Genomic DNA, 18,120 nt, shown 5'->3' with positions numbered 1-18,120 from the left:
TGGTAGTAGCCATTCTAAATGGCTCCTTGGTTAATTAAGCGTCAAGACCAACTTTAAAAACATTCAGGCTTTCCTAACTTCAAATTATTTACCAACAACAACAACTCCACAACAGTAATTCTTCAACCTTTCAAGCTAGAGATACCAAACCTATTTTCACATGTTCAGGCTATCCTATATCCTATAGCCTGGACATGTGGCAGGTAGCCTAGTGGTTAGAGCGTTGGACTAGTAACCGAAAGGTTGCTGGATCGAATCTCTGAGCTGGCAAGGTAAAAATCTGTCGTTCTACCCCCTGAACAAGGCAGTTAACCCACTGTTCCCCGGGCCCTGAACAAGGCAGTTAACCCACTGTTCCCCGCGCCCTGAACAAGGCAGTTAACCCACTGTTCCCCGCGCCCTGAACAAGGCAGTTAACCCACTGTTCCCCGCGCCCTGAACAAGGCAGTTAACCCACTGTTCCCCGCGCCCTGAACAAGGCAGTTAACCCACTGTTCCCCGGACGTTAAAGACGTGGATGTCGATTAAGGCAGCCCCCTGCACCTCTCTGATTCAGAGGGGGTTGGGTTAAATGTGGAAGAGACATTTTCAGTTGTACAACTGACTTGGACTCTCTCTTTCCTAATGCCACAAAAATACATTCACAGCACTGAAGCAAGTCACCATTTTTCTTCATGGAAAATTACCATCTAGCAAATTTTTATTTCATCATATATATTTTTTTAAATGATGTTTGTATGTTCGTATATAATGTTTTTCTTGTTTATACGCTACCCTGCCCGGGGACTATCATCCAGAAGGTGAGGTCAGTACAGGTGCATCAAAGCTGGGAATGAGAGATTGATAAACAGCTTCTATCTCAAGGCCATCAGACTGTTAAACAGCCATCACTAGCACAGAGAGGCTGCTGCCCCATAGACATGGAATCACTGGTCACTTTAATAATGGAACAATGGTCACTTTAATAATGTTTACATACTGCTTTACTCATCTCATATGTATATACTGTATTCTACTGAATTTTAGTCAATGCCACTTCGATATTGCTCATCCTAATATTTATATATTTCTTAATTCCATTCTTTTTACTTTTAGGTTGTGTGTATATTGTTGTGAATTTTTAGACACTACTACACTGTCGAAGCTAGAAACACAAGCATTTCTATACACCCGTAATAACATCTGCATGTGACAAATAAAATTGGATTTGATTGCAGACAAAAATTAGCTGCTGTACTGAGACTTACAATACCAGTCAAAAGTTTGGATACTCCTACTCATTCAAGGGTTTCTTTATTATTATTTTTTTATATTGTAGAATAATAGTGAAGACATCAAAACTATGAAATAACACATATGGACTCATGTAGTAACCAGAAAAGTGTTAAATCTAAATATTTTATATTTTAGATTCTTCAAAGTAGCCACCCTTTGCCTTCATGACAGCTTTGCACACTCTTGGCATTCTCTCAACCAGCTTCATGAGGTAGTCACCTGGAATGCATTTCAATTAACAGGTGTGCCTTGTTAAAATATAATTTGTGGAATTTCTTTCCTTCTTAATGCGTTTGAGCCAATCAGTTGTGTCGTGACAAGGTAGGGGTGGTATACAGAAGATAGCCCTATTTGGTAAAAGACCAAGTCCATATTATGGTAAGAACAACTCAAATAAGCAAAGAGAAATGACAGTCCATCATTACATTAAGACGAAGGTCAGTCAATCTGGAAAATTTAGAGAACTTAAGGTTTCTTCAAGTGCAGTCGCAAAAACCATCAAGCGCTATGATGAAACTGGCTCTCATGAGGACCGCCACAGGAAAGGAAGACCCAGAGTTACCTCTGCTGCAGAGGATAAGTTCATTAGAGTTACCAGCCTCAGAAATAGCAGCCCAAATAAATACTTTACAGAGTTCAAGTAACAGACACATCTCAACATCAGCTGTTCAGAGGAGACTGTGTGAATCAGGCCTTCATGGTCGAGTAGGTGAACGGATGATCTCCGCATGTGTGGTTCCCACCGTGAAGCATGGAGGAGGAGGTGTGATGGTGCTTTGCTGGTGACACAGTCTGTGATTTATTTTGAATTCAAGGCACACTTAATCAGCATGGCTACCACAGCATTCTGCAGCGATACGCCATCCCATCTGGTTTGCCCTTAGTGGGACTATCATTTGTTTTTCAACAGGACTATGACCCAACACACATCAGGCTGTGTAAGGGCTATTTGACCAAGAAGGAGAGTAATGGAGTGCTGCCTCAGATGACCTGGCCTCCACAATCATCTGACCTCAACCCAATTGAGATGGTTTGGGATGAGTTGGACCACAGAGTGAAGGAAAAGCAGCCAACAAGTGCTCAGCATATGTGGGAACTTCAATACTTTTGTAAAAGCATTCCAGGTGAAGCTGGTTGAGAGAATGCCAAGAGTGTCTAAAGCTGTCATCAAGGCAAAGAGTGGCTACTTTGAAGAACCTAAAATATATTTTGATTTATTTAACACTTTTTTGGTTACTACATGATTCCATGTGTTATTTCATAGTTGTGACATCTTCACTATTATTGTACAATGTAGAAAATAAAAAATAAACAAAAATAACTTGAATGAGTAGGTGTCCAAACTTTGGACTGGTACTATATGTTTTGATGTACGCTGTCCCTCTTCAAATAAACATAATAACAGTAATGTAGGTGAAAATATATAGATTTTCTTTCTACCTACGTAGAATCTATATTATTATAATATTTCTACATGTTAAATTAAAAGAGGCTTCCGTACATACCATCAGCTGCATGATCTGAACTTTCATCAACTCCTGAGCAGCATCTGAACACAAACTGTCCTGCTTCAATACCTCCTTATAGGTCTGGCATGCCTCAAAGTACCTCTGGACAGAGATGGAGGACAGAGAGGGGTGGACAGAGAGAGGGAGGACAGAGAGAGGGAGGACAGAGATGGAGGACAGAGAGAGAGAGGGGTGGACAGAGAGAGGGAGGACAGAGAGAGGGAGGACAGAGAGAGGGAGAGGGGTGGACAGAGATGGAGGACAGAGATGGAGGACAGAGATGGAGGACAGAGATGGAGGACAGAGAGGGTGGACAGAGAGGGTGGACAGAGAGAGGGAGAGGGTGGACAGAGAGAGGGAGAGGGGTGGACAGAGAGAGGGAGAGGGGTGGACAGAGAGAGGGAGAGGGGTGGACAGAGAGATGGAGAGGGTGGACAGAGAGAGAGAGGACAGCGAGAGAGAGAGAGGACAGCGAGAGAGAGAGAGGACAGCGAGAGGGAGAGGGTGGACAGAGAGAGAGTGGACAGAGAGAGGGGTGGACAGAGAGAGGGAGAGGGGTGGACAGAGAGAGGGAGAGGGGTGGACAGAGAGAGGGAGAGGGGTGGACAGAGAGAGGGAGAGGGGTGGACAGAGAGAGGGAGAGGGGTGGACAGAGAGAGGGAGGGAGGGAGGACAGAGAGAGGGAGGGAGGGAGGACAGAGAGAGGGAGAGGGGTGGACAGAGAGAGGGAGAGGGGTGGACAGAGAGGACAGAGAGAGAGAGGACAGCGAGAGGGAGAGGGTGGACAGAGAGAGAGTGGACAGAGAGAGGGAGAGGGGTGGACAGAGAGAGGGAGAGGGGTGGACAGAGAGAGGGAGAGGGGTGGACAGAGAGAGGGAGAGGGGTGGACAGAGAGAGGGAGAGGGGTGGACAGAGAGAGGGGTGGACAGAGAGAGGGGTGGACAGAGAGAGGGGTGGACAGAGAGAGGGGTGGACAGAGAGAGGGGTGGACAGAGAGAGGGGTGGACAGAGAGAGGGGTGGACAGAGAGAGGGGTGGACAGAGAGAGGGGTGGACAGAGAGAGGGAGAGGGGTGGACAGAGAGAGGGAGAGGGGTGGACAGAGAGGACAGAGAGAGAGAGGACAGCGAGAGGGAGAGGGTGGACAGAGAGAGGGGTGGACAGAGAGAGGGAGAGGGGTGGACAGAGAGAGGGAGAGGGGTGGACAGAGAGAGGGAGAGGGGTGGACAGAGAGAGGGGTGGACAGAGAGAGGGGTGGACAGAGAGAGGGGTGGACAGAGAGAGGGGTGGACAGAGAGAGGGGTGGACAGAGAGAGGGGTGGACAGAGAGAGGGGTGGACAGAGAGAGGGGTGGACAGAGAGAGGGGTGGACAGAGAGAGGGGTGGACAGAGAGAGGGGTGGACAGAGAGAGGGGTGGACAGAGAGAGGGGTGGACAGAGAGAGGGGTGGACAGAGGGAGGGAGGACAGAGAGAGGGAGGGAGGGAGGACAGAGAGAGGGAGAGGGGTGGACAGAGAGAAGGAGAGGGGTGGACAGAGAGAGGGAGAGGGGTGGACAGAGAGAGGGAGAGGGGTGGACAGAGAGAGGGAGAGGGGTGGACAGAGAGAGGGAGAGGGGTGGACAGAGAGAGGGAGAGGGGTGGACAGAGAGAGGGAGAGGGGTGGACAGAGAGAGGGAGAGGGGTGGACAGAGAGAGGGAGAGGGGTGGACAGAGAGAGGGAGAGGGGTGGACAGAGAGAGGGAGAGGGGTGGACAGAGAGAGGGAGAGGGGTGGACAGAGAGAGGGAGGGAGGGAGGACAGAGAGAGGGAGAGGGGTGGACAGAGAGAGGGAGGGGGGTGGACAGAGAGAGGGAGGGAGGACAGAGATGGAGGGAGCGCATAGTGAGATTGACAAACATAACACAGAGATGGGAGATAAAATCCTGAAGTTGAATTGAAGTATTATTATTATAATGTTGTTGAATACCTTGAGTCCAGACAGAGCTTTCCCCTTCCTGTATAGTCCTTTAATCCAACCAGGCTCCATGGAGAGCGCCAGCTCGGCGTCACACAACGCCCGATCATACTGCTGCATCTTCTCGTAACAAAAGGACCGGTTCCCAAACAGCCTACAACAGGACATCGGAGCTGTGTTCAGAAAGCGTCAAGAGTAGGACGGCTGATCTAACAGCTAAAGAAGTAGAACACAGTGACATCTCAGAAAATAGTTGTCGTCGTCGTCACGACGCGAGGGCCGGGTATCGCGACGCGAGGGCCGGGTATCGCGACGCGAGGGCCGGGTATCACGACGCGAGGCCAAGTATCGCGATACGAAGCCAGGTATCGCGATACGAAGCCAGGTATCACGACGCGAGGGCCAGGTATCACGACACGAAGCCAAGTATCACAATACCACTGGAGAAAAAAACGTCAGAGTGGCCTAGCGTCCTGTTCGCCGCAAAAGGTATTTTAAATGTTCACTACGTCAACACGCACATCACTTTATCCACAACAAGTCAATTTGATGGAAAATGTACATATTGTTTTTATGCAGATTTTAGAATATTCGCATGAAATTCAGTCGCCAAATGGATAGAAACCTAGCTAGCGACTGACATAAGATGCACAACGACAATTTCAAAATGGCACCTTGTATATTCTACTATTCTAACAATAATAATTGTTTTGGGAAATTGACCCGCCGACGTACAAATGGAGGGCCGTGGGCCGCTGTACAAATTACAATGCTGTTTGTTATCAAACCAATAATTAGCGGCCCAGAATTCATTTAAAAACTGCCCGCGACATGTTTTGTGAAATTATATCTAATGCAAATCATCGCTAAAATAAAGGTAATTGCTTAGAGCCGTTTTCTGTGTCGACAAGCTGCGCACAATATTCCACTTCTGGCACTGAGAGATCACATGACGCTGCTCCAATATATCAAAATGTACATTTTAACAGATGACTCATCAAGGACTTTATCCCGATTGATAGCAATGCTAAATTATATCTTAAAAACTGATGGAGGAACAGATGAGCAGGAAGAGTCGACGGAGAAGCAGGAGTGAGCGCTGGTAGGGGGGATGTGAGCGCTGGTAGGGGGGGATGTGAGCGCTGGTAGGGGGGGATGTGAGCGCTGGTACGGGGGGGATGTGAGCGCTGGTAGGGGGGGATGTGAGCGCTGGTAGGGGGGGATGTGAGCGCTGGTAGGGGGGATGTGAGCGCTGGTAGGGGGGGATGTGAGCGCTGGTAGGGGGGATGTGAGCGCTGGTAGGGGGGGATGTGAGCGCTGGTAGGGGGAGGTGTGAGCGCTGGTAGGGGGGGGATGTGAGCGCTGGTAGGGGGGGATGTGAGCGCTGGTAGGGGGGGGATGTGAGCGCTGGTAGGGGGGATGTGAGCGCTGGTAGGGGGGGATGTGAGCGCTGGTAGGGGGGGATGTGAGCGCTGGTAGGGGGGGATGTAGCGCTGGTAGGGGGGGATGTGAGCGCTGGTAGGGGGGGATGTGAGCGCTGGTAGGGGGAGGATGTGAGCGCTGGTAGGGGAGGATGTGAGCGCTGGTAGGGGAGGGATGTGAGCGCTGGTAGGGGGGATGTGAGCGCTGGTAGGGGGGGATGTGAGCGCTGGTAGGGGGGATGTGAGCGCTGGTAGGGGGGGATGTAGCGCTGGTAGGGGGGGATGTGAGCGCTGGTAGGGGGGGATGAGCGCTGGTAGGGGGGGATGTGAGCGCTGGTAGGGGGGGATGTGAGCGCTGGTAGGGGGGATGTGAGCGCTGGTAGGGGGGATGTGAGCGCTGGTAGGGGGGGATGTGAGCGCTGGTAGGGGGGATGTGGCGCTGGTAGGGGGGATGTGAGCGCTGGTAGGGGGGATGTGAGCGCTGGTAGGGGGGGATGTGAGCGCTGGTAGGGGGGGATGTGAGCGCTGGTAGGGGGGGATGTGAGCGCTGGTAGGGGGGGATGTGAGCGCTGGTAGGGGGGGATGTGAGCGCTGGTAGGGGGGGATGTGGCGCTGGTAGGGGGGGATGTAGCGCTGGTAGGGGGGGATGTGAGCGCTGGTAGGGGGGGATGTAGCGCTGGTAGGGGGGATGTGAGCGCTGGTAGGGGGGGATGTGAGCGCTGGTAGGGGGGATGAGCGCTGGTAGGGGGGATGTGAGCGCTGGTAGGGGGGATGTGAGCGCTGGTAGGGGGGGATGTGAGCGCTGGTAGGGGGGGATGTGAGCGCTGGTAGGGGGTGTGACTAACTGATTACAGCTGCCACATGTGATATGCGCATGAAAGTTTCCATTACTGGACCGGCGCATAGAAGAGAAAGATGCTGCTGTTAAAAATATAACATTTAATCTTTATAAACATCTTATACCAGGCAGCAGCAGGTTTTTACAACCTGCCGAGAACAAAAGTGGTAGACAGGGAATAGGGTGCCATTTCAGCATAGAGTTGTGCACTAGACAGGGAATAGGGTGCCATTTAAGCATAGAGTTGTGCACTAGACAGGGAATAGGGTGCCATTTCAGCATAGAGTTGTGCACTAGACAGGAAATAGGGTGCCATTTCAGCATAGAGTTGTGCACTAGACAGGGAATAGGGTGCCATTTCAGCATAGAGTTGTGCACTAGACAGGGAATAGGGTGCCATTTCAGCATAGAGTTGTGCACTAGACAGGGAATAGGGTGCCATTTCAGAATAGAGTTGTGCACTAGACAGCGAATAGGGTGCCATTTCAGCATAGAGTTGTGCACTAGACAGGGAATAGGGTGCCATTTCAGCATAGAGTTGTGCACTAGACAGGGAATAGGGTGCCATTTCAGCATAGAGTTGTGCACTAGACAGGGAATAGGGTACCATTTAAGCATAGAGTTGTGCACTAGACAGGGAATAGGGTGCCATTTCATAATAGAGTTGTGCACTAGACAGGGAATAGGGTGCCATTTCAGCATAGAGTTGTGCACTAGACAGGGAATAGGGTGCCATTTCAGAATAGAGTTGTGCACTAGACAGGGAATAGGGTGCCATTTCAGAATAGAGTTGTGCACTAGACAGGGAATAGGGTGCCATTTCAGCATAGAGTTGTGCACTAGACAGGGAATAGGGTGCCATTTCATAATAGAGTTGTGCACTAGACAGGGAATAGGGTGCCATTTCAGCATAGAGTTGTGCACTAGACAGGGAATAGGGTGCCATTTCAGAATAGAGTTGTGCACTAGACAGGGAATAGGGTGCCATTTCAGAATAGAGTTGTGCACTAGACAGGGAATAGGGTACCATTATGGACTCATATCATACATGAGCCGAGTGCCAACCAGTGCCATTGACTTTTATACTCACTTAAATTCTGTGGGATTGTGTTTAATAGCGTCAGTGAAATACTTGACTGCCATATCAAACTGGCCACAGGCTGCAAACTGGTTTCCTATGACTGAGGAGAGGAGAGACACTTAAAAGCACGGCATTTGTAGTTGTAAATACTGGAAATAAAACACCGAAGTGCTTTCAGATCAGTAAGAGGTTGCATGTGTCCCAAATGGCCCTAAATCCCTATATAGTGCATTGTCTTTTGAGCAAAGCCCTATGGGCCCTGGTGCACTGTATAGGGTAGAGCGTGGCATTTGGGACACACGTTTGTGATCGATATTACCGGTATGAATGGAGTTAGGACTTACGGGCGAGCTCTGTGCTTCTTTTAAGAATATCGTCAACATTGGCCTCCACCTTTTTCTAAATGGGGAAGCAGAGTGTATGTTAGTACGTCACAGTGCAGGTCCACGGCATTACACTACAGACAGGCCCTACTAAAAACAGACAGACCCTACTAAAACCAGACAGGCCCTACTAAAAACCGACAGACCCTACTAAAAACAGACAGGCCCTACTAAAAACAGACAGGCCCTACTAAAAACAGACAGGCCCTACTAAAAACCGACAGGCCCTACTAAAAACAGACAGGCCCTACTAAAAACAGACAGGCCCTACTAAAAACAGACAGGCCCTACTAAAACCAGACAGGCCCTACTAAAACCAGACAGGCCCTACTAAAAACCGACAGGCCCTACTAAAAACAGACAGGCCCTACTAAAACCAGACAGGCCCTACTAAAACCAGACAGGCCCTACTAAAACCAGACAGACCCTACTAAAAACAGACAGACCCTACTAAAAACAGACAGGCCCTACTAAAACAGACAGGCCCTACTAAAACCAGACAGGCCCTACTAAAAACCGACAGGCCCTACTAAAAACAGACAGGCCCTACTAAAACCAGACAGGCCCTACTAAAACCAGACAGGCCCTACTAAAACCAGACAGGCCCTACTAAAAACCAGACAGGCCCTACTAAAAACAGACAGGCCCAACTAAAACAGACAGGCCCTACTAAAACCAGACAGGCCCTACTAAAAACAGACAGACCCTACTAAAAACAGACAGGCCCTACTAAAACCAGACAGACCCTACTAAAAACAGACAGGCCCTACTAAAACAGACAGGCCCTACTAAAACCAGACAGACCCTACTAAAAACAGACAGGCCCTACTAAAAACAGACAGACCCTACTAAAAACAGACAGAGTACATGCTAATGTTTAACATAATCAGAAAGATACATTTTTTTTTCAAAATCACCTCCTTTTTCCTGACTATAGCCTCTTCCTGCTGCTGTTCCTCTTCCTGCTGTTCCTCTTCCTGCTGTTGTTGTTTCACCACTGGCTCCTGAGGCTGTTGGATAATAATTTTCTTCTCTGGTTTGGGGTTCTGCTCTAGTTGTCGTTTAGCAATACAAGCAGCCGTAGAGACGAAGCAGCTTCTCATATCCAACTCCTGTACGGGGACAGATCCAAGATGGAGGAGCAGTTACACACTAGAAGGAGCTACTCATATCCAACTCCTGTACGGGGACAGATCCAAGATGGAGGAGCAGTTACACACTAGAAGCAGCTACTCATATCCAACTCCTGTACGGGGACAGATCCAAGATGGAGGAGCAGTTACACACTAGAAGGAGCTACTCATATGCAACTCCTGTACGGGGACAGATCCAAGATGGAGGAGCAGTTACACACTAGAAGCAGCTACTCATATCCAACTCCTGGATGGGGACAGATCCAAGATGGAGGAACACTAACAGTTAGCCACTAAACTTCACTCACTGGGTAGACAGAAGCTGTTCAAATAAATGTATTTTGAGCAAAGCCCTATGGGCCCTGGTGCACTGTATAGGGTAGAGCGTGGCATTTGGGACACACGTTTGTGATCGATATTACCGGTATGAATGGAGTTAGGTTACTTCCTTCCAGTGAATAATGTCAATAATTCATATTACAGGGCTGCCTAGTGGAGGCCTCACTACAGACCCTGGTTCGATTCCAAGCTGTATTACAACCGACCGTGATTGGGGAGTCCTGTAGGGCGGCGCATCTCTATCGAAATTACAGTATATGTGCTGTTAGGTGACACTTTCTAAGGCTTCCATTGGCTCTCTAAAGCCTTCAGAAACCGGATTGACGCGTCTCCTGTCTCTGGGCAGATAACAGCAGCAGAGTTTGTCAGTGGTCTGCCTGGTGACAGAGAGACTGGAGATGCGCGTTCACGAGGCCTCGCCATTTTTTTCTTTTCCTCTTTGAATGAATACAACGTTGTCCGGTTGGAATATTATCGCTATTTTACGAGAAAAATAGCAAAAAAAAATATTTTAAACAGCGTTTGACATGCTTCGAAGTACGGTAAAGGAACATTTTGAAATTTTTTGTCACGAAATGCGCTCGCGCGTTACCCTTTGGATAGTGACCTGAACGCACAAACAAAACTGAGTTATTTGAATATAACTATGGATTATTTGGAACCAAAACAACATTTGTTGTTGAAGTAAAAGTCCTGGGAGTCCTGGGAGTGCATTCTGACGAAGAACAGCAAAGGTAATCCAATTTTTCTAATAGTAATTCTGAGTTTAGTGAGCCCGAAGTTGGCGGGTGTCTGAATAGCTAGCCTGTGATGGCTGAGCTATGTACTCAGAATATTGCAAAATGTGCTTTCGCCGAAAAGCTATTTTAAAATCTGACATAGCGATTGCACAAAGGAGTTCTGCATCTATAATTCTTAAAATAATTGTTATGTATTTTGTCAACGTTTATGAGTAATTTAGTAAATTCACCGGAGGTTTTCGGTGGGTGTGCTAGTTCTGAACATCACATGCTAATGTAAAAAGCTGGTTTTTGATATAAATATGAACTTGATTGAACAAAACATGCATGTATTGTATAACATAATGTCCTAGGAGTGTCATCTGATGAAGATCAAAGGTGAGTGCTGCATTTAGCTGTCTTCTGGGTTTTGGTGACATTATATGCTAGCTTGAAAAATGGGTGTCTGATTATTTCTGGCTGGGTACTCTACTGACATAATCTAATGTTTTGCTTTCGCTGTAAAGCCTTTTTGAAATCGGACAGTGTGGTTAGATTAACGAGAGTCTTATCTTTCAAATGGTGTAAAATATTCATATGTTTGAGAAATTGAAGTTATAGCATTTGAGGTATTTGTATTTCGCGCCACGCGATTCCACTGGCTGTTGAATAGAGTGGGATGCTAACGTCCCACCTAGCCCATAGAGGTTAATGACATATCAGAGCGTTAATAACATGGCAGAGCGTTACAACATGCGTTAATGACATAGCAGAGCGGTAATAACATGCATTAATAACATAGCAGAGCGTTAATGACATAGCAGAGCGGTAATAACATGCATTAATAACGTAGCAGAGCGTTACAACATGCGTTAATAACATAGCAGAGCGTTACAACATGCGTTAATGACATAGCAGAGCGTTAATGACATAGCAGAGCGTTAATGACATAGCAGAGCGTTACAACATGTGTTAATGACATAGCAGAGCGTTAATGACAGAGCGTTAATGACATAGCAGAGCGTTACAACATGCGTTAATGACATAGCAGAGCGTTAATGACATAGCAAAGCGTTAATGACATGGCAGAGCGTTAATAACATGGCAGAGCGTTAATAACATGGCAGAGCGTTAATAACATGGCAGAGCGTTAATAACATGGCAGAGCGTTAATAACATGGCAGAGCGTTAATAACATGGCAGAGCGTTAATAACATGGCAGAGCGTTAATAACATGGCAGAGCGTTAATAACATGGCAGAGCGTTAATGACATGGCAGAGCGTTAATGACATGGCAGAGCGTTAATGACATAGTAGAGCGTTAATGACATAGTAGAGCGTTACAACATGCGTTAATAACATGGCAGAGCGTTAATGACATAGCAGAGCGTTAATGACATAGCAGAGCGTTACAACATGCGTTAATGACATAGCAGAGCTTTAATGACATAGCAGAGCGTTAATGACATAGCAGAGCGTTAATGACATAGTAGAGCATTACAACATGCGTTAATGACATAGCAGAGCTTTAATGACATAGCAGAGCGGTAATGACATAGCAGAGCGGTAATGACATAGCAGAGCGTTACAACATGCGTTAATGACATAGCAGAGCTTTAATGACATAGCAGAGCGTTAATGACATAGCAGAGCGTTAATGATATAGTAGAGCATTACAACATGCGTTAATGACATAGCAGAGCGTTAATGACATAGCAGAGCGGTAATGACATAGCAGAGCGGTAATGACATAGCAGAGCGGTAATGACATAGCGTTAATGAGTTTCACCAGTAATACAGTACACTCCTCTTACAGCGATCACATCCGCGGGGGACAATTGAAACACCACGAACAGTCGATCAGGGCTTGGAACCTCTTAGCCATGGTAATTTGACAGGTAAAACTCAAGAGGACTGTCAGTCTACCCATTATGCCACCATCGACTTGAATGGGGAGGCCGTCGTATCGATTCTAGGACTAGAGCTACCTTCACTATAAGCAGGGTGCAGTGTAAAATGAAAAAAATGACACAGAGGTGGTAAAAAGGATCCAACACAAACTTCTGTCTCCGTGGCTAATCCCTCGTCTCTCACGTCCTCCTGGTCTCCGTTACTGCTACCACAGGTCTCCTCCAAAGGAGAATCCTGCACCTCCTGCTGCCTGCTGCGGGCTGTAGTACCACCAGGTCCCGGACCAAGGCGCACCTCTGTAACCTCCTCCTGCTCCTCCTCCTCCTGCTCCTCCTGCTGCTGCTCCTCCTGCTGCTGCTGCTGCTGCTGCTCTCTCTCAATGTTTAAATCTCCTCCCTGATTCTCTGAGCGGCCTGACCTCCCTGGCCCGTGATTCTCCTAGGAGGCATAAAAAAAAAAAGGCAAATATGTTCAGTGTACAAATGCATATCCAAATGCTACTGTGATGTCATTATGGGCTACTGTGATGTCATTATGGGCTACTGTGATGTCATTATGGGCTACTGTGATGTCATTATGGGGTATTGTGTGTAGACTGATGAGGAAAACATGTTATTTAATCCATTTTAGAAAAAGGTTGTAATGTAAAAATATGCGCAAAAAGTCAAGGGGTCTGAATACTTTCCTAATGCCCTGAAAATACATTTCCCCATAACAGTGCACTACTTTACCAAGAGCCCAAAGGAAAGACCCTCCACTAGTGGGGCGCGGTATAGTGAGACTCTCCACTAGTGGGGCGCGGTATAGTGAGACTCTCCACTAGTGGGGCGCGGTATAGTGAAAGACTCTCCACTAGTGGGGCGCAGTATAGTGAAAGACTCTCCACTAGTGGGGCGCAGTATAGTGAAAGACTCTCCACTAGTGGGGCGCGGTATAGTGAAAGACTCTCCACTAGTGGGGCGCAGTATAGTGAAAGACTCTCCACTAGTGGGGCGCAGTATAGTGAAAGACTCTCCACTAGTGGGGCGCAGTATAGTGAAAGACTCTCCACTAGTGGGGCGCAGTATAGTGAAAGACTCTCCACTAGTGGGGCGCAGTATAGTGAAAGACTCTCCACTAGTGGGGCGCAGTATAGTGAAAGACTCTCCACTAGTGGGGCGCAGTATAGTGAAAGACTCTCCACTAGTGGGGCGCAGTATAGTGAAAGACTCTCCACTAGTGGGGCGCGGTATAGTGAAAGACTCTCCACTAGTGGGGCGCGGTATAGTGAAAGACTCTCCACTAGTGGGGCGCGGTATAGTGAAAGACTCTCCACTAGTGGGGCGCGGTATAGTGAAAGACTCTCCACTAGTGGGGCGCGGTATAGTGAGACTCTCCACTAGTGGGGCGCGGTATAGTGAAAGACTCAGTATAGTGAAAGACTCTCCACTAGTGGGGCGCGGTATAGTGAAAGACTCTCCACTAGTGGGGCGCGGTATAGTGAAAGACTCTCCACTAGTGGGGCGCGGTATAGTGAAAGACTCAGTATAGTGAAAGACTCTCCACTAGTGGGGCGCGGTATAGTGAGACTCTCCACTAGTGGGGCGCGGTATAGTGAAAGACTCAGTATAGTGAAAGACTCTCCACTAGTGGGGCGCAGTATAGTGAAAGACTCTCCACTAGTGGGGCGCGGTATAGTGAAAGACTCAGTATAGTGAAAGACTCTCCACTAGTGGGGCGCGGTATAGTGAAAGACTCTCCACTAGTGGGGCGCGGTATAGTGAAAGACTCTCCACTAGTGGGGCGCAGTATAGTGAGACTCTCCACTAGTGGGGCGCGGTATAGTGAAAGACTCAGTATAGTGAAAGACTCTCCACTAGTGGGGCGCAGTATAGTGAAAGACTCTCCACTAGTGGGGCGCGGTATAGTGAAAGACTCTCCACTAGTGGGGCGCGGTATAGTGAAAGACTCTCCACTAGTGGGGCGCGGTATAGTGAAAGACTCTCCACTAGTGGGGCGCGGTATAGTGAAAGACTCTCCACTAGTGGGGCGCGGTATAGTGAAAGACTCTCCACTAGTGGGGCGCGGTATAGTGAAAGACTCTCCACTAGTGGGGCGCGGTATAGTGAAAGACTCTCCACTAGTGGGGCGCAGTATAGTGAAAGACTCTCCACTAGTGGGGCGCGGTATAGTGAAAGACTCTCCACTAGTGGGGCGCGGTATAGTGAAAGACTCTCCACTAGTGGGGCGCGGTATAGTGAAAGACTCTCCACTAGTGGGGCGCAGTATAGTGAAAGACTCTCCACTAGTGGGGCGCGGTATAGTGAAAGACTCTCCACTAGTGGGGCGCGGTATAGTGAAAGACTCTCCACTAGTGGGGCGCGGTATGGAGGAACAGAAACATACTTACAGGCTCCTTGTCTTTCCCTGCACGTTTCCTCTCCTTCTGTCGCTGTGGGGGGTGAGAACAGAGAGAAATACCTGCATGAGACACTACAGGCGGGACAGACAGACAGAGACACTACAGGCGGGACAGACAGACAGAGACACTACAGGCGGGACAGACAGACAGAGACACTACAGGCGGGACAGACAGACAGAGACACTACAGGCGGGACAGACAGACAGAGACACTACAGGCGGGACAGACAGACAGACACACTACAGGCGGGACAGACAGACAGAGACACTACAGGCGGGACAGACAGACAGAGACACTACAGGCGGGACAGACAGACAGAGACACTACAGGCGGGACAGACAGAGACACTACAGGCGGGACAGACAGACAGACACACTACAGGCAGGACAGACAGACAGAGACACTACAGGCGGGACAGACAGACAGAGACACTACAGGCGGGACAGACAGACAGAGACACTACAGGCGGGACAGACAGACAGAGACACTACAGGCGGGACAGACAGAGACACTACAGGCGGGACAGACAGAGATACTACAGGCGGGACAGACAGAGATACTACAGGCGGGACAGACAGAGACACTACAGGCGGGACAGACAGAGACACTACAGGCAGGACAGACAGAGACACTACAGGGGGACAGACAGACAGAGACACTACAGGCAGGACAGACAGACAGAGACACTACAGGCAGGACAGACAGAGACACTACAGGCGGGACAGACAGACAGAGACACTACAGGCGGGACAGACAGACAGAGACACTACAGGCGGGACAGACAGAGACACTACAGGCGGGACAGACAGAGACACTACAGGCGGGACAGACAGAGACACTACAGGCGGGACAGACAGAGACACTAAAGGCGGGACAGACAGACAGACAGACACACTACAGGGGGGACAGACAGACAGACAGAGACACTACAGGGGGGACAGACAGACAGAGACACTACAGGCAGGACAGACAGACAGAGACACTACAGGCAGGACAGACAGAGACACTACAGGCGGGACAGACAGACAGAGACACTACAGGCGGGACAGACAGACAGAGACACTACAGGCGGGACAGACAGACAGACAGACACACTACAGGGGGGACAGACAGACAGACAGAGACACTACAGGGGGGACAGACAGACAGAGACACTACAGGCAGGACAGACAGACAGAGACACTACAGGCAGGACAGACAGAGACACTACAGGCAGGACAGACAGAGACACTACAGGCGGGACAGACAGAGACACTAAAGGCGGGACAGACAGACAGACAGACACACTACAGGGGGGACAGACAGACAGACAGAGACACTACAGGGGGGACAGACAGACAGAGACACTACAGGCAGGACAGACAGAGACACTACAGGCGGGACAGACAGACAGAGACACTACAGGCGGGACAGACAGACAGAGACACTACAGGCGGGACAGACAGACAGAGACACTACAGGCGGGACAGACAGACAGAGACACTACAGGCAGGACAGACAGAGACACTACAGGCAGGACAGACAGACAGAGACACTACAGGCAGTATTTCATTTAACCTTTATTTAACGAGGCGAGTCAGCCTACACCGGCCAAACCCGGACGACGCTGGGCCAATTGTGCGCCGCCCTACAGGACTCCCAATCCCGGGCCGGTTGTGATACAGCCTGGATTCGAACCAGGGCGTCTGTAGTGACGCCTCTAGCACGGAGATGCAGTGCCTTAGACCGCTGCGCCACTCAAGAGTATAATCAACTACATTTTGGTAAATATAGGAGACATTCTGTAATTCGTTGGAGGTCATCTGGCAAATTAAGCAACTTTGGTCATTTTGACTTTTGTTTGACAGCCGTTCCAGAGTAATTAAGTACAACGCTATGCTCTGAGCATTGTTGTGGTTCGGTTCCTTGTTCCTTGTCAATCATCGGCGAAATTAGCATTCAGAAAATATCTTTAAGTAAATCAAATCAAAAACCTTTATTAATGCAATTGCAGACAGAAGTTGACGAACAGGAACATGTTTCTGACTAAGTTCTGCATCTTGACCCATGTTCTGTTATAATCTCCACCACGGCACAGCCAGAAGAGGACTGGCCACCCCTCATAGCCTGGTTCCTCTCTAGGTTTCTTCCTAGGTTTTTGGCCTTTCTAGGGAGTTTTTCCTAGGGAGTTTTTCCTAGCCACCGTGCTTCTTTCACATGCTTTGCTTGCTGTTTGGGGGTTTTAGGCTGGGTTTCTGTACAGCACTTTGAGAATATCAGCTGATGTAAGAAGGGCTATATAAATAAATTTGATCTATATACGCCAACAAGTTAACCATCAGGAACATGTTTCTGACTAAGTTCTGCATAATCGTAAAAGGGTCCAAGTAGTTTTATTAAGCCCGAAGTCCAGCCTTAGTGACGTCACTGCCTACATCATTACCTTCTACTCATGAGACCAAGCCCATGCCTACACAGCTTATACAAACAAGAGTTTCAGTGTTATCGAAAAGGCTCAGCAGTAAATGTCCCCAAATTGATTTACAGTGGAATGTCTGACTAGTCTCTTATCTCTTACACTCCCCCTGCAGAGTTCTGTCTGACAGTCAAACATCTCTCTGAATGTTTCTTCATAAAAAGGCAGAGATTAGAAAATAACTGTGGAACAACATTAAACCTTATAATGCATATACATATGGTTAATCTGTAGTCCAGGACCCTATAAATGTAAGGGGGGGGGGGGAGGAGTCTTATAACCCTTGCCCTTTTATTAATACAACATATGCATAATCAATTATTATAATAGATCAAACATTTGGAACAGCCCCTATCATGACCCCAAGGTCAACCCGACAGCATCCTGAGCACGCTGTGTTCAAATGCGCAGCCGATCAAAGACAGAAACTATCATTTCTAAATATCAGTTTAATTTGCTCTGAAATATTTACATAGTGGCGCAGCCAAGCCAACAAGGTGACACAGCAACCCTCTTATTTGGGGAGAACCCTGGCATAGACACTAGACACCACAGGCAGACACTAGACACCACAGGCAGACACTAGACACCACAGGCAGACACTAGACACCACAGGCAGACACTAGACACCACAGGCAGACACCACAGGCAGGCAGACACTAGACACCACAGGCAGGCAGACACTAGACACCACAGGCAGGCA

At 48.5% G+C, this 18,120-nt stretch overlaps 1 protein-coding gene across 2 annotated transcripts in view; it reads right to left on the bottom strand.

Moving 5' to 3' along the window:
* Positions 1-18,120, bottom strand: part of LOC106606645 (AF4/FMR2 family member lilli) — a 52,556-nt gene that overhangs the window by 22,462 nt on the left and 11,974 nt on the right. Inside the window, exons 6-12 of one of the 2 annotated variants that reach the window (XM_045704201.1) lie at positions 14,951-14,992; positions 12,712-12,999; positions 9,377-9,571; positions 8,421-8,475; positions 8,086-8,176; positions 4,749-4,890; positions 2,781-2,885 (exon numbers count right to left, since the gene is read on the bottom strand). In XM_045704201.1, the coding sequence (XP_045560157.1) occupies positions 2,781-2,885; positions 4,749-4,890; positions 8,086-8,176; positions 8,421-8,475; positions 9,377-9,571; positions 12,712-12,999; positions 14,951-14,992 (918 nt within the window). The remainder of the gene's footprint in view (positions 1-2,780; positions 2,886-4,748; positions 4,891-8,085; positions 8,177-8,420; positions 8,476-9,376; positions 9,572-12,711; positions 13,000-14,950; positions 14,993-18,120) is intronic. The other variant, XM_045704228.1, reaches the window with a different exon arrangement.

Source organism: Salmo salar, chromosome ssa01, assembly GCF_905237065.1.
Source record: "Salmo salar chromosome ssa01, Ssal_v3.1, whole genome shotgun sequence".
Lineage (NCBI taxonomy): Eukaryota > Metazoa > Chordata > Actinopteri > Salmoniformes > Salmonidae > Salmo > Salmo salar.
The sequence above is the reverse complement of the archived record's forward strand: the minus strand, read 5'-3'. Positions and strand labels throughout refer to the sequence as shown.